Source organism: Mobula birostris, chromosome 14 (genome assembly GCF_030028105.1).
Source record: "Mobula birostris isolate sMobBir1 chromosome 14, sMobBir1.hap1, whole genome shotgun sequence".
Taxonomy (NCBI): domain Eukaryota; kingdom Metazoa; phylum Chordata; class Chondrichthyes; order Myliobatiformes; family Myliobatidae; genus Mobula; species Mobula birostris.
Window position 1 is genome coordinate 17,263,006 of NC_092383.1, and position 17,234 is coordinate 17,280,239.

At 42.0% G+C, this 17,234-nt stretch overlaps 1 protein-coding gene across 1 annotated transcript in view; it reads left to right on the forward strand.

Annotated features, from left to right (window-relative positions):
• Nucleotides 1-9,170, forward strand: part of LOC140209736 (NT-3 growth factor receptor-like) — a 946,852-nt gene extending 937,682 nt beyond the window's left edge. Inside the window, exons 16-17 of the mRNA XM_072278139.1 lie at nucleotides 124-282; nucleotides 8,985-9,170. Coding sequence (XP_072134240.1) covers nucleotides 124-282; nucleotides 8,985-9,170 — 345 coding nt within the window. The remainder of the gene's footprint in view (nucleotides 1-123; nucleotides 283-8,984) is intronic.
• The last annotated feature ends 8,064 nt before the right edge of the window (nucleotides 9,171-17,234 follow it).

Sequence of the window (17,234 nt, forward strand, 5' to 3'; positions counted from 1 at the left end):
GCAGCTGTTATGTCTTTGCCACCAGGGACTCCAGGAAGCAGGTCACAGTGTAAAAGAACTCTCTCCATGGTATTTCTGTGTGACTCAGTCAGTCAGTCACTTTCTCGCTTGTTTGTACTCTAGGTGGGTGGTCACACCATGCTCCCGATCCGCTGGATGCCACCTGAAAGCATAATGTATCGCAAATTTACCACCGAGAGTGACGTCTGGAGTTTCGGAGTTATCCTGTGGGAGATCTTCACCTACGGCAAACAGCCCTGGTTCCAGCTCTCAAACAATGAGGTAAGAATCTGGCCGGCTACCTCAGGGCATGTTAGAACATAGAGCAGTGCAGCACAGGATCAGGCTGTTCGACCATGATATCTGTACCAAACACAATGCCATATTAAGCTAAATCTTTTCTGTGTGCAAATGATCTATATTCCCCCATTTTTTTGTATATTCATATGTCTATCTAAAAGCTTCCTAAACACCACAATCATGCCAGATACCTACCACTCACTGTGTACAAGAACTTTCCCTTAACTCTTCCCACTCTCACCTTAAATGCATGTCCTTGGGCATTTGATATTTCTACTCCGGGAGAAGGATTCTGACTGTCTAACCTACTTATACCCCTCATAATTTCATACACTTAACACCACCAATGCTCCAAGAAAAAAACATCCAAGTTCATCTAGTCTCCCACTGTTCATAGGCTCCAATCCAGGCATCATCGTCATAAACCTCTTCTGCAACTTTTTCGAAGCCTCTACATCTTTCCTATGGTGGAGCAAACAGAATTGTACCCAATATTTCAAGTACAGTCTAATCAAAGTTCTCAATATGACTTCATGACTTTAATATTCAATGCCCTGACCAATGAAGATAAAAGCCTGATCACCCTATCTTGCAGGGCTACTTTCAGGGAGCTATGAACTTGAACAACCCCCCACAATCCTTTTGTGCTGTTAAGGTACTTGCTATTAACTATATACTTTCCCCTTACTTGTAACCTCCCAATGTGCAAAATCTTATATTTGCTTGGATTAAGCTCCACCTGCCATTTCTCTGGCCATATCTGTAACTGATCTACATTGTATCAACATGTTGGTCCATGATGTCCATGGCCACTCTCCAGGGTGGAGGAACAACACCTCATATTCCATATAAGTAGCCTCCAACCTGATGGCCTAAGCATCAATTTCTCCTTCTATCATTTTTTATTTTTTTCTTCTTTTCCCCTTCCCCTTCCCTTTTCTTCTATTCCTCATTCTGGCCTCACACCCCTTCTCCTCACTTGCCCATCGCTTCCCCCATGTGCCCTTCCTTCTGCAATTTCTCCCATGATCCTCTCCCTCTCCTATCAGAGATTCCTTCTTCTCCCCCCAGCACCTGGCTTCACCTATCACCTTCTAGGTTGTCCTCCTTCCTTTCCCCTCACCTTTTTATTCTGGCATCTTACCCTTCCTTTCCAGCCCGAAAGATCGACTGTATTCATTTCCATAGGTGCTGCCTGACCTGCTGAGTTCCTCTGGATTTCCAGCATCTACAGAACTTTTTGTTTTTATAGTGTATCCTACTGTACCCTTTTGTAGCTCTACAATGTTCACAACTCCACCCATTTTTTTGTTGTCTGCAGACATACCAACCTGTCAACATTTCCATTCATGTCATTTGTATACATCACAAAGTGCAAGGTGTTATGATTGACATGAACGTACACTGTGGAGTTAATACAATAGGAAATGACTCTAGCTAATGATAGTGAATGAACTTGACAAAAGACTGGGTCGAAAGCCAGGAATCTTCAAAGACTCAGGTCGGATCAGCAGGCACTGAGGATGAAAACCTATGATCCCCGAGGGCAAGGACTTCAGTCAGCAGGCCCCTATTATGAGGGACAATAATCTCTGAGGATGTGAGTCCTCAGATGAAGATCAGGTGTCCCAGCCTGGTGATGGAGAGTTCAGGGGGAGGTAGGGTGGTAGGAAGTAGTTCTACTATTGCTGGGCCTGTCTAGTTGTATGTTGGCTGTGTGTTGTTCTGCTAAAATTGTAAGCATGCTATGTTGGTGCCAGAAGCATGCTGACCCTTGCGGGCTGCCCCCAGCACATCCTCAGACTGTGTTGACTGTTAATGCAAATGACATATTTCACTGTATGTTTCCATACACGTGTGACTAATGAGTCTAAACTTGAATCTTGAAACTTGACTGGTCGAATCCAGCAGACTGTAATGAGTTTGATAAATGCGCTAAAGATATGGTGAATGCATTAAAAATAGCACAGAATAGTGTGTAAGCATCTGGAGAAGGGAGAAAAGTACGTATGTGTAGTAACTTCTACTTTGAAAAAGGCACACTTGGCAACTTCATGCCAAAGAAATAACTTTATCTGGAACTTCAAAACCGTTATGTATGTACAGAGGCTTTCATAACCCGTACGGTATGGCAGGGACACCTTATACAAAGCCCACCGGAAGTAAAAGAACAGAAGTAAAACTCCCCTTATCCTAATTAGTATTAACTTACTTTTAATAATGCTCACATTACAACAGTCTGTGATTGGGGATGCGATGCAGTGAGAAGGATGTTCAAAGGAAAAGATTACAAATTGAGAGACACTCAGAAGTAGAAAATTGCAGATAAGAATTACCCGTACAGAAACAAGAAATGTGTAATTACAGAGGTTCTAACAAAACAGATGTAATTGAAATTAATTTAATTAAGGTGGATTAGTCAATGGCTCCATTCAGACTTCTACAAAGGTGTAATCTTGTGCTAATAATTAAGAAATAAGTAATAGTAATAACACCAAAATGTAACGTGCCTTTAACTTGCTCATTAGACCACTCAGGGATACACAGGCTGTGAAATGAACAGCTTGCATGCTCAGCTACTAAAGAATGGGACGCTGAGGCTCTGCTTTGTGGGAGTTCAGGCTCACACTGTCCATAACACTTGGTTTTTGTATTCAACATTGGCTTTGGATTCAGGATTGGCTTGCCCTTGAAAACAGAGGGTTAGTATGGAAGGGTATTATTCTGCCTGGAGGTCTGTGATCAGTGATGTACTGCAGAAACTGATGCTGGGCCTCTGATGTTTGTGATGTGTACAAATTATTTGAATGAAAAGGTAGATGGGTTAGTGTGTCTGCAGACAACAAAACATAGGTGGAGATGTGAACATTGCAGAGAGCTACGAAAGGATATAGCAGGATACACTCTAAATACAAGAGGTTCTATAGATGCTGGAAATCCAGAGCAACACACATAAAATGCTGGAGGATCTCAGCAGGTCAGGCAGCACCTACGAAAATGAATAAATGATCGATGCTTCGGGCTGGAAAGGAAGGGGAAGATGCCAGAATAAAAAGGTGAGGGGAGGGGAAGGAGAACAAGCTAGAAGGCGATAGGTGAAGCCAACTGAGCAGGAAAAATTACGGGCTGGAGAAGGAGGAATCAGATAGGAGAGGAGAGAGGACCAAGGGTGAAATGGGAGGAGGAGAGTCTCAAGGGGGAGGTGATAGGCAGGTGAGAAGAGGTCTCATAATACCTTTCACTTTGACTCCAAAATTTCTTATGAAGGCCATACTCCAAAAGACAGGCTCCACCCTGAAGCAATGAAGTATATTAGAGATATTTGCATTTTCATCTGAGATGCATTTTATACTTATACTTTATACTTTATTGTCACCAAACAATTGATACTAGAACGTACAATAATCATAGCGATATTTGATTCTGCACTTCCCGCTCCCTGGACTACAAATCGATAGTAAATATTAAAAATTTAAATTATAAATCATAAATAGAAAATAGAAAATGGAAAGTAAGGTAGTGCAAAAAAACCGAGAGGCAGGTCTGGATATTTGAAGGGTATGGCCCAGATCCAGGTCAGGATCCGTTCAGCAGTCTTATCACAGTTGGAAAGAAGCTGTTCCCAAATCCGGCCGTATGAATCTTCAAGTTCCTGAGCCTTCTCCCAGAGGGCAGAGGGACAAAAAGTGTGTTGGCTGGGTGGGTCATGTCCTTGATTATCCTGGCAGCACTGCTCCGACAGCGTGCAGTGTAAAGTGAGTCCAGGGACGGAAGATTGGTTTGTGTGATGTGCTGCGCCGTGTTCATGATCTTCTGCAGCTTCTTCCGGTCTTGGACAGGACTTCTATACCAGTTTAAAGTGCCCCTATCAGGTTTAACTTTGTGTACTCATCCTCCTTAAATGTGGCTTTCTCACAGCCTTCTCGTTGTCTCCTATTGCTCAATTTGTCCAGAAACTGGAGTTCACCACAGCTGAGTGTGTTGAATAGGTGCTGCATTTAATGCTAATGTCCAACTGAGAGATGATCTAAAATTTAGGAGACTAGAAAAAAAACTATCTCAGGAAAATCATTAGGATGGGAAAAAACAATCCAAGTGGACCACTGCGGAGATTGCAGCTGCTGTTCCTTTGCCATCAGGAATCATGGCCTTAAATAAATCTCTCCAAGCCAGCTGGAGCAACTGGAACAAAGACCGCCATAGTGCTGTCGGTACCCTCAATTAACAGTGCAAATCTGCTACCACGCTGACAGTGGCTCCAAGCCATTGCAAAGCAGGGTTCAGCACCTTGCAGCATTTGGAGGAAATACCTCAGCTGTGAGTAGCTGAAATACACCCAGTGGCCACTTTATTAGGTACACCTGTACACCTGCTTGCGAATGCAAATATCTCATCAGGAGTCACATGGCTGCAACTCAAAGCATGAAAGCATGCAGGCATGGTCAAGAGATTCAGTTGTTGTTCAGACCCAACATCGGAATGAGGAAGAAATGTGATCTAAGTGACTGTGGGATGCTTGTTGGTGCCAGGTGGAGCTGGCAGGAAGGCGGCAGTAACTTATTTAACCACATGGCACAAGTAGAGTGCAGAAGAGCATCTGTCAAAGCCCAACATGTTGAATCTTGAAGTGGATGGCCCACAGCAGCAGAAGACTATGTCCATACACTTCGTGGCCACTTTATCATGTACAGGAGATACCGAATAAAGTGGCCACTGAAAGTTGGTGTTTCATACTCTAATAAACTCAGGCAGCCTAACATGAACTGTCACATGAAGCATTTGCTTCTTTCATTGGGAGTTATGAGCCAGGGAGAACAGGTTTTGACATTTTTGTTCAATTTCCGTCATTCAGGCAGAGATGAGCATCGTGCATGTTGATATATCATTGTGTGCACAAAAATCATCAGATAAATGTCAGTCATCCTGCACTGAATCTCACCGGGAAGTGCCTGATCCAAATTTGCGAGTCCTGATGAAGGGTCTCGGCCTGGAACATTGGCTCTTTATTCCTCTCTATGGATACTGCCTGACCTACTGAATTCTTACAGTATGTTGTGTACTGCTCTGGATTTCCAAGCATTGGCAGTATCTCTTGTGTTCAAATTTGCGATTAGCAAGATTTCAGCAAGAAATAATCAGTATCACATCAAAACATTTATTAAACAACTTGTACGTGTGGTTTGGGACACATGCTTTTGCCACTGGATATAATCTCTAAGCTTTGGGCTTGAATATTATTTTTTGGACCACCTGGCATTTAAAATTCTCATTGGTTAAATTCCCTTGTAACATCATTCATCTTCACTCTGTAACTTTCTCTTCAGTCCTGTGATTCTAGATCCTACCACCTTCTTTCATTAGTCCTAGAACTTTTCTTTTATATAGGCATCCATTAGTTTCGTGAGACCATGGATTTGCGCCTTGGAAAGTTTCCAGGGCACAGGCCTGGGCAAGGTTGTATGGAAGACTGGCAGTGGCCCATGCTGCAAGTCTCCCCTCTCCACATCATCGACGTTCTCCAAGGGAAGGGCACTAGGGCCAATACAGCTTGGCACCGGTGTCGTCGCAGAACAATGTGTGGTTAAGTGCCTTGCTCAAAAACACAACACGCTGCCTCAGCTGAGGCTCGAACTCGCGACCTTCAGATCACTAGACTGACTCCTTAACCACTTGGCCATGCACCAACACTGCCCCAGAACTACCTAAGCAAAATTCTCTGTTTTTCCCTCCTTAAAGGAAGGGAATGTTGTAGGAAAGGAAGGGAAAGTTAGGGGGATGTCCAAGGTAGTTTTTTTACACAAAGAGTGTTGTGTGCTTGGAACACACTGTCAATGGTGGTGGTAAAAGCAGACATATCAGAGATGTTTAAGAGACTCTTAGATAGGCAGATGGATTTTATTTATTTATTTATTGAGATGAAGTGCGGAACAGGCCCGGCTGTTTGAGCTGCACCACATAGCAACCCCCTTCTTAACCCATTTAACCTTAGCCTAACCACAGGACAATTTACTAAGACCAAGTAACCTACCAACCAGTACATCTTTGGGCTACGGGAGGAAACCGGAGCACCCAGAGGAAACCCACGCGATCATGGGGAGAACGTACAGCTTCCTTACAGGCCGTGGCAGGAATTGAACCCAGGTTGCTTGTACTGTAAAGGCGGATTTATACTTGTGTGTCAAATCGACGCCATAGGTACGGTGTAGCCGCAAACCCTATGCAGTGCCTACGCGGATACCTATGCCGTAGCCTGACGCGCACCTCTCCCAAAATGTAACTACGCGTCGCGGCAACGCAGACCGCAACAACAGTGATTGGTCCGCTTGGTAGCATCGCACTTTCTCCTACGCTGCAGTAGCTTCCCATTGGGCGACTGAAGGGCGGGGAAGGAACACTGGCTGCAATGCTTTCCATAAGGTTTTACAGACCCCCAAAATTATGGAGGACACATTTCCCTTTTACGGAAAAAGACGCTCGCTTTAAACTTGTTTACCCCGAGAAAGACTACCAGGATCATGAAGCCTTGCAGGGGCAGATGTGTGTACATGCCCAAATTGCACAGCGACACAGACACACAAACGCACAAGTATTAATGCTCACAACGGCGTAGCCCACTTGCGTTGGCTATGGCATAAGCTGGTACGCACAAGTATAAATTAGCCTTAAAGCATTGTGCTAGCCACTATGCTACCATGTAAGAGTTAGATTGATATTGGAGTAAGTTAATAGGTTGGCATGACATTGTGGGCCATGGGGCCTGTATTGAGCTGTAATGTTCTATAATCTGTGTTCTGAAACCATTCAGTTCACCCCCCCCCCCCTTTGTTGGTTAAGACACTCTTTAAAATATTCAGTTTGATCCAGTTTTTGTTTGCCTACTATTTCCTCCTTACTTGAATCCACCCTTGTTATTGGACTTTAGACATTGTACACTATTGACTAGAATAGATTTATAGGAATTTACAGCACAGAAGGGCAATTGGCCCATCGTTAGGTTAATTTTGTTCATAACCTTGCAGGATTTGGCTCATAAAAATGAAGCTTTAACATAGAACACTGTTATTGCAGTAGTAGCTTTTCACAGCAGCATAGATAATGGTTGACTCCACAGTACCTCCTATATCCCATAGTGCCATCTTCCCTTTGGGACTCTCTGTGTCATTCAGGTAGTTACATTGGAGAGCAGGTAATCACAACTGAATAAGCTTCAAATTAAAATGTAATTAATTACCTTAATTGGTGGCATGTGTATAATAAGAGGAAGAATGAACCATATTGTTCATAAAGGTACAAGGATCTAATTTCCTTTCTTGTCACTTAAATCTCAGTTTCATCATCTTCTCAGTTCCAGTGCATCCATGCCCATTTTATTTATGGTGATTACCAGCCTGACGGAAGTAGGAGGGTGATTACAGTCAGATCAGCTTCTCTCTTTATCTACACGATTGTTATTTTGCAAAATAGTGTTCTGATATTGCAGCTGGATGTGCCCACTCCAACATCCATACCTGTTACAAGCAAGCAGCTTGTATCTCTTGTATCTTGTTTCTGGGTTACCGGGAGCCTTGATGGTTAGTCAATAGTGTCATGACTTGCAATGCCAAGTTTATCCTTGTAAAATGTTAAACTACCAAATCATAAAACTAAAGAGATTTGGCAGCAGATTTTGTTGCTCCCTAAGTGATACTAAACCCCTTGACAGCTAACCATTGCTTCACTTGGTGTGTTAACCCTTTGCTAGATGCTCTCCCTTACCCATCCAATATGGGCCACTCATTCACTTGGCAATATTAACTCCTGAAGTGCTCAAAGAAATGGATCTAGAGATTTCCCTGAGTAGATGATGAATAAACTCTTCTTTGGCTTCCAGCCAGGTGCAGATATCGATTATAACAGACATTTTGATGACAAACTCTGACATCTTCATCAGGGATGATGCCTGGGCATTTCTAGTATTTTAAGAGGATTTAAAAATACCTTCTAGATGTCAATTTTTGTTTAATAATGCCTCTGAAATCATAATATTATTGCCGAATGGAAGGAAGCCATTTGGCCCATTTAGTCAATGCTAAATATGAGTACTGTTGAGATGTTGTTCTCCATTAAGAATGCTATATGAATGTAAGGTCCCATTATTCCTGTATAAGTAAGGAGTGCAAAAATTAATATGACTTAACACACCAATCCAGCCCAGAAACAGCACAAATATAAGTTGTTTAAAGATAGAAAAGACTCCAAATGCTAGGATCCAAAGCAAAAGCTGGAGGAACTCAGGCAGGTCAGGTAGTATCCGCAGAGGGATGGCCAATGTTTTGGGTGTCACCTCCACAGATGCCACCTAACCTGCTGTGATCCTCCAGCCATTTGCTTTTTTCAATAAGTTTGAAACTTGATTTTTTAATAAAGTCAGCATAGTATCATGTGTTCTGTTACTGAAATGTTGTTGCTTGCCGAATCAGAAACTGCAGGGGTTGTAACCACATTCTAAATGGGGCAGTGAGTGGGTTAGTGTAACTGTAGGCAATGGATGTCAGTATCTGTTTCAGAAACGGTCATGTTTTCCAAAACGTGCCTTCTTGGAGACTGCCAACAAATTCTGCCTGGTGGCAGCCTCTGTTCATTGCGCGGGAGCACAGCATTTAGAGCCGATATCAGAGACTAAAAGCAATTGTGTTTAATTGCAGGTCATCGAATGCATCACGCAAGGGCGTGTGCTGGAGAGGCCGAGAGTCTGTCCCAAGGAGGTATATGACATCATGCTCGGATGCTGGCAGAGAGAGCCCCAGCAAAGGTTAAGCATCAAAGACATTCATCAGCTTCTGCAAGCTCTGGGCAAGACCTCCCCCATCTACCTGGATATTCTAGGATAGTGGGCTAAGTGTTTCAGCCTCTCCTGAATGTACTTAATCCCAACAGTAAACTTTGGCTTCATTTGGGAAATTCAAAAAGTGAAGTGCCTGCTGTATATAAAATGTACAGTTGTTTTGGAGGCGGTTTTCCTGGTACCTGCACCCCGAAGGTTGTTGCAATGGAAAGGAAGTTTAGGTTCCAAACAGAGTCGCTCCAGGCTAGTGCAAACTTGGCACACCACAGCCCCCTCTCAGTGTGGAGGAGGACATGGCTTAAGAGCAGTGCAAAGTCCACCAGCTCATTAAGATTATATAACTTCCAAGTCTGATTACCCAGGAGGGTTCAAACCGCTCCCTCAGCCTGCTAAAGCTCAATCTGCATTAAGGATGCAGCCCCCGGGTCCACGTTGGCTTCAATAGTTCATCCCGTGAGCAGGTCTGCTGTGGAGCTTCTGTCCCTTTGCGGTGTCTTCAGACCTGGGCAGAATTAGCCTCAACGGTGTTTGGATGATCATTCCGAGTTCTCTTCCAAAGGATCAACAATGTTTGGAACTTCTTAAACCTTTTGAGGGAAATCATAATATCAGTAAAGGATGTCTCTACAAACGCAAGGAAGTGCAGCAGAAGAGCTACCCAACCATCTCTCGTGGGGGTACTGAGCTAAAATACCCAGTGGTTAAGGCAGGTGCCACAATGGTTGCATATGTTCACAAATCGCTTGGTGTAGATTGAATCCGCCTGCTGTCCTGGCCAGTTCTATGTACCTTTTGTCAATCAACTGTTATTTTAAAGTTATTGTCAACAATCCGAGTTGTGTGCTACAGTTATGATGCTTTAAATAGCTAAGTGCATTATCCATCTGTATATTTAGACACAAATGTTTTCATTTTATTTTTATTTCTATGCTATAAAACTCAGCAAAGTTCTTTTTCTAAAAAATAGAAGTGAACTCCATATTAATATTGTGGAGGTGATAATAGATTACACTTTTCTTTTCCTGTATGACAGGTCATAGAGTAATGAGTCACAGACATGTCCTGCTTCAGGAGAGGGTTTCCAGTTGAAACTGTTGTCCTCCAAGTTAACAGGAAAGAGTCTGTAGATATGACATACATTTGAAATACATTGGAGATTTTTTCTGCAGATCCTGCAATTATCCTGGAGTGATGATCAACAGTTGAAGCCATATGGGACTGTCTTGCCAGGTAGTTTGGAGCCCATCACCCATTGCCACTATCTGTAGCCATCCTTTGATTCATTTTGTCCCTGGATGAAGCCGCAAACAGCTCTGTGGAAGGAAAAAGATTTTGTGATCTATTCAAAAGAACTTGGGTTGGGCCACATCTTTTTTTCACTGTGGTTGGAAACAACAAATCTCCTCAGCATAACAGTAACGTTGGTCATTGCAGCATAAGTTCACTGAGTGCCATCAATGATCACCAAGCTGGTCAACCACTTTTTCAAGGGGAAGACCTGCGATGAAGCAAGTGTAAACTGAGGGAAGGCTCAAGTTTCACAGAAGCAACTTCTATCTCTTCTTTCTGATTGCCAATTGGCAGTCTAGGGATGAACAATGGTTGTATTGAGTACTAATCTGATGTCAAAAGCTGTACCAACTGTAAATCTCACCAGGATGTGTCTATAAGTTCAAAACTGCGCGTCAGATGTTGGAGTCCTGGGATGGGCTTTAAATTATGGAGAGTGTCCCAAATGTTCAGCCATGCTATTTTATTGCTCCTGTATAGTTTGTTGGTCATTTTCTACCAAGAAATATCTGTGCTCTGATAAACTTAACGAGGGAAGGACAGAGGTCATAGCACAGAGACGATTGGACTGGATTTAAGTAATGGCAAGGAGTGGGATTAGCAACCTGATCCTCTTAATTCTTCAAAGATGACCCAATTACTCACATTCAGAAAGCTTTTAACCTCATGTTCTACGCTTCACATTTATGCTAAAATGGAGAGACAATGAAGTAATGCTCACTCAACCAAGCTTATCCATACTATTCCCTCTGGACATGGAATTCCACTGAACTGGCAAATTGGACAAAAGATGGAAAAAGAAATAAAGGTCTGGAAGCCCTCTTGGACAACGCTGTGGCCGCTGAATCTTGGCAAATATATCTCTAACCTTGGTACGGAACATCATTTGTGCCAATTCAAAAACGTAATCTGGGAACAAGTTACAAGTGGCAGTGATTAACAGTAATCATGTGACCTGTCGAAAGGCAGTCAGAGATGCTGAATTAGTCAGTGCATCCTCAACTCTCTCTCATTTGGCTTGTGTTATTGAAAGACTTGACATTATTCCATTAGGATCTGTAGATGCTGAGGAGCTGGAGAAAATGCCACATCCTTTATGTTCTTATTCCAGAGCCACCTTTAGTTTTTTTGTTGTGAAAGGGAAGCAAGCCGTTAATAGTATATTTTTTTCCTGTTGCCATGTATAAGCCATTCACCTCCGTTACTCTCTGAACCAAGACTGAAAATGAGCTGGAAAGAATTGATGCCAGAGTGTCTAACACTTACCAAGTGCAACTTTGGACAGATTTTCCATCCTGGGAATTAAAATTAATTGGCCTGGCAAAGACGCGACATTGAAACTGAAGATGCAGTTAAGGCCAGCTCAGTCACCGATGTATGAAAGTAACAAGGAGACAAAAACACCTCTGGTATAGCAAACCACAAAAAAGTTTTGGGAAGGACTTCTCTTGGTCTGTACCCCTTGCTGAGCTGTATTTTGCAAACGTATTTCAAATTGTGTTCGAATTACCGGAGAAAATCTCCAACAAAGCGTTCACAATATAACACCAAATGTATACCTCAAGATCTCAGTACATCATGAGGTGCCATGTCTGGGGAACAGTTATGTGTCAGCAGAAAAGTCAGTGCTGCCAAGAAGGGATCCGATGTTTATTTAATTCAGAGTTTAGTGAGCCAGGAGTGTGGACAATAACTGTCTCTCATTTAACTTTTCCCCCATCTGTTTATCCAACTGAAGATGCAGGTCTGTCATTGACTAAAACAGTCCCCACGTGAATTTACAATGACATGTGCAAATCAAGTATTGCATCTCCCGATAAGCAGTTGGCTGGGATGCTCATTGAAGACTCATTAATTAAAGACCCCATTGTCCTATATAGGCTGAAAGCTACAACATATTCCATCATCTGCCACCTGGCTGCTTCTCTGTAAATCTAATTCTCATTAAAAGCAGAAAAGTCAAAGTTTTGATGAGTAAACCTTAAAAAATGTACTTTTGTATTACGCACGCTGCTGATTCTGTCCAAGGGTTAACAAAACTGTGGATATAAAAAAACCTATTCCGGCTTTCACTGATCTGTTGGAACAATGGATACTTGTAAAGGAAGGGCTTCACAGTGTCATAAATCCAAATCCTGTTGACACTCACTAATCAATAAATAACTGAGTTAAAAAAAAGTGAGTAATTGCCCCGTAACTCGGTTCTAATTATTTTGATTGCTTCCAACAAATCTCATCCTTATAAATAAAGTAAATCTTAGTTATTCACGTAATTAATGGGCCATCCCATGTACATGAGGGGATGATGGAAACAAAATGTATGGTTAATGTTCACACAGCCGGCACGTTAGTTAGAGGATTACTTCTTTATTACATCCAACTATTAGGATAACAGTGTCTAATGAACCAGAAAACACTTGATAGCGGCCACATTCATTGATTTGGGACAGCCATCACTTTCAACTCTCTGCTACTTCCTGGGGAACAGTATTTCAGCTAACTACACAAGTCTGTCACTATATATAATACTTAGAAAGAGTTACTTTTTGGGATGATGAGATTGTCCTTTGATGAGAAATTAACAAAGTCACCCAGAGCTCAAAGAAGTGCGAGATGATCCAGTTCTTAAAAGGGTTTACAAGGGTAGTTGCTGGGAGAATCATTCCCTTGGCTGGGGAGATTAAGTATTGGTGGTCTAGCTCAGAATAAGCAGGGAGCTGCTTGGAACTAAGATGAATGGAAGCTTTTTCACCCAAGAGATTACCTTTGGATTTCTTCCTAACCTAGAGGGATGCACGTGAGCAACTGACTTATAGATGCTCAGGAACTCCACGAATATGGGAATGATATAGGAAGGTAAAAATGAGTTAGATGATTAGCCATGGTCTTACTGAATGGCAGAAATGGCTTGATGAACCAAATGGCTCACTGCAACAAATATTTCTTGTGTTTTTATTCCAACATGAAACCACCTTAGGATAGCACTAACCTATTGTGCATTGCCACTTCCTTCCATCAGTACTGTTCACTGCCCGCTCCATACAGGCAGCCAATACTCCTGCTATCTTTACGATCTGAAATTGTCCTTGCAATCCCCTCTTACTCTACAAATAACTGTCCTACCTTAAGACAGTTCTCTTAGATCAAGCTTTTGACTTCCCCATCTGATATTTTCCTAAAATCCATTTAATCTGATTCTGCTCCTGTGAAACACCATGGGGCATCTTTCTATGTTAAAGGCTCTATATACTTGCAAGTTGTTGATAATGATTTATGCGAGTGAATTATAAAGTCACATATGAGCATGAGACCATTAGACATTCTATCATTATTATCAGGCCATGTCAAATAAAATCATTCAATTTCTCCTCGCTGTCATATTGAACCTGATCTCTTTGTTTTCTGTTTCCTTATGATTCCCTCACTCATTAGTTGTGTCCTTCTCCAATACTCTCTGTAAGAGTAAGAATACAGTCAGTGTCTGAAGCCACTTTTCAGATCAGCAAAATATAGAGGGAGCTACAGATAGGTCCATGTTTCACTTAAAATGATACTGCAAAGCTGAAACAGAACTATCAATATGCTTAAAATTCTTCATCTCTCAGCTACACATTAAAGATTAGCTTTAATTATCACACATATATCGGAACATACAGTGAAATGCATCGCTTGCATCATAGGATTGTGATGGTGTCGCTGACAACACCAATATAGCATGCGCACAACTCATTCACCCTAACCGTATGTCTTTGGAATGTGGGAGGAAATTGGAGCACCCATGCGGTCAGGGGCCGAAAGTACAAGCTCCTTACAGACTGGCAGAAATTGAATCTCAATCTTAAGCTGGTGCCGTAACACCAACCACTATGCCACTGTGCTGCCAAATATTTCAGTGTCCATGTATTAAACAAAATTACTGCAAACATACTGCTTTAAATGTGAACTTTATATCATAATTGAGATCACAGTGGGAATACTTGTTCCAATTATTTATCTTGTGTGAATATTGCTGGGATAGTCACCGTTTATTACCCATCCCTCATTGACCTTGAGAAAGTGGTGATGAACTGTTGACTCATTCTGGTGAATGTACTCCCACAATGCTGTTGGATGAACTGTTCCAGTACTATGCCCCAGCAACACAGAAGGAACAGTGATATATCTCAAATGTAATTCAGCAGGAAACTTACAGAACTTGGTGTTCCTAGGTGCTTTCCATCATTGCTCTGGACTAAAAAATTTAGAGATCAAGTCAAATTCCTTCAAATAATCTTGGAAATCTGAAGTTTATTTAACAAACTGATTAAAAAATGGATGTAGCATTCAAGTTCAGTGTACCAAAGTGAGTGTAAAAGTCTCAGATTTTCTCTTAAACCATGACCAATTCGAATAGAAGGAACACTCGGAGGGAAAAAGGTAAATTTTCATTTAGCATTTATTTAATTTTTTTATGTCTATACATATTTTACTTCCTTTAAAACTTTCAAAAGAAGGTATTGTTTAGATCTCTCATAGTATAAGTTTATATTTTCATGGATATTTTGTATCAGGAACATCCAAAAGAATCTGGGGTGGTTATATCTTGCTTGTTCTCTAAATCTCTGCAGAAAAATTTTGGGAGGGGTTTATTTTGCCACCCCTTCAACCTAATTCTCCCACCACTAGCATGTTGATAATTCCTTTCCACCTTGTGGGGCATTACCATTGTGAACAGAGCTAGCTTTGTGCAGTCAGTTATCCCTGTCAGATTTGCAGTGCTTAAGTACAGAGTTACATTGAGGGTCAGAAGCAAACTGAACTTATTCTCCACCCACCCTCAAATCCAGACCACTGATATTACTAACAGTGACTGTAAACCTTATCCGGTTTACTGATGTCCTTCAGGGAGGAGAATCTCTGGACCTCACCTCATAGCCCAGGCCTATGCTTGGAATCAAGACCAACTTAGAACATAGAACATAGAAAACCTACAGCACAATACAGGCCCTTTGGCCCACAAAGTTGTGCTGAACATGTCCCTACCTTAGAAATTACTAGGCTTACTTATAGCCCTCTATTTTACTAAGCTCCATGTACCTATCTAAATGTCTCTTGAAAGACCCTATTGTATCTGACTTCACACTGTTGCCGGGAGCCCATTCCACACACTCACCATTCTCTGAGTAAAAAACTTACCCCTGACATCTCCTCTGTACCTACTCCCCAGCACCTTAAACCTGTGTCCTCTTGTGGCAACTATTTCAGCCCTGAGAAAAAGCCTCTGACTATCCACACGATCAATGCCTCTTATCATCTTATACACCTCTGTCAGGTCACCTCTCATCCTCCGTCACTCCAAGGAGAAAAGGCCGAGTTCACTCAAACTATTCTCATAAGGCATGCTCCCCAATCCAGGCAACATCCTTGTAAATCTCCTCTGCACCCTTTCTATGGCTTCCACATCCTTCCTGTAGTGAGGCGACCAGAACTGAGCACAATACTCTAAGTGGGGTCTGACCAGGGTCCTATATAGCTGCAACATTACCTCTCGGATCCTAAATTCAATTCCACGATTGATGAAGGCCAATACACCGTATGCCTTCCTAACCACAGAGTCAACCTGCGCAGCTGCTTTGAGCGTTCTAGGGACTCGGACCCCAAGATCCCTCTGATCCTCCACACTGCCAAGAGTCTCACCATTAATATTATATTCTGCCATCATATTTGACCTACCAAAATGAACCACTTCACACTTATCTGGATTGAACTCCATCTGCCACTTCTCAGCCCAGTTTTGCATCCTATCAATGTCCTGCTGTGACCTCTGGCAGCCCTCCACACTATCCACAACACCTCCAACCTTTGTGTCATCAGCACACCATCTACAACACCTCCAGCCTTTGTGTCAGGACTTTAGGGTCGTTTAATCATTACTTCCCTCTGGTGAGATCTGACAAAGCTCTCAGTTCAACCAAACATTTTTTTCATCTCAATATATTAATATGCTCAAATATTTAACTGGATATTCTGGCCAACTGCTCAGCATTTCCAGCCATTTCTCTTCTTAATTTTGAAGACATTGCGAGAGGATAGAAGGATCTACAAACTCCGTAGCACTTCCTGATTAGTGTCATGGAGATTAAATGCAAACACACTGAGAAACAGTTCTGTTACTGCATCTGGAGTGTGTGTTAGATACCAATAATGATGTTACTTATGTTTTATAAGACCCTTTGGACTTCCATCATTCGGTGTCATATTAGTTGTTCCTGTCTTTAAAAAAACACACTGCTTGATCTTGTTTGAACACTTTGAAATGTCCCTGTGTCCCCTTCTGGATTCTATTTAAAAAGGATATGCAACTTCCACAGTAACAAAGACCAAGACCATTAAGTTTCATATTCTGTTCCAAACTTCCCTCCCACCCCCATTTCCCAAGGATACAGTACATCTCCTCAAAGAATGATGTTTATTTAATCAGAATCAGGTTTAATATCACTGGCACATGTCGTGAAGTTTTTTTTGTTTTTGTGGCAGCAGTACAACGCAATACATAATAAGAAGAACTATGAATTATAGTAAATTAGTAAACGTATATATAAAATAGTGAAATTAAGTAAGTTGTGCAAAATGTACTGAGGTAGTGTTCATGGGTTCAATGTCCATTCAGAAATCAGATGGCAGAGGGGAAGAAGCTGTTCCTGAATCGTTGAGTGTGTGTCTTCAGGCTTTCCTGATGGTAGCAATGAGTAGAGGGCATGGCCTGGATGGAGGGGGTCCTAGATGACGGATGCTGCCTTTTAGAGGCATCACTTCTTGATGATGTCCTGGATGCTGTGGA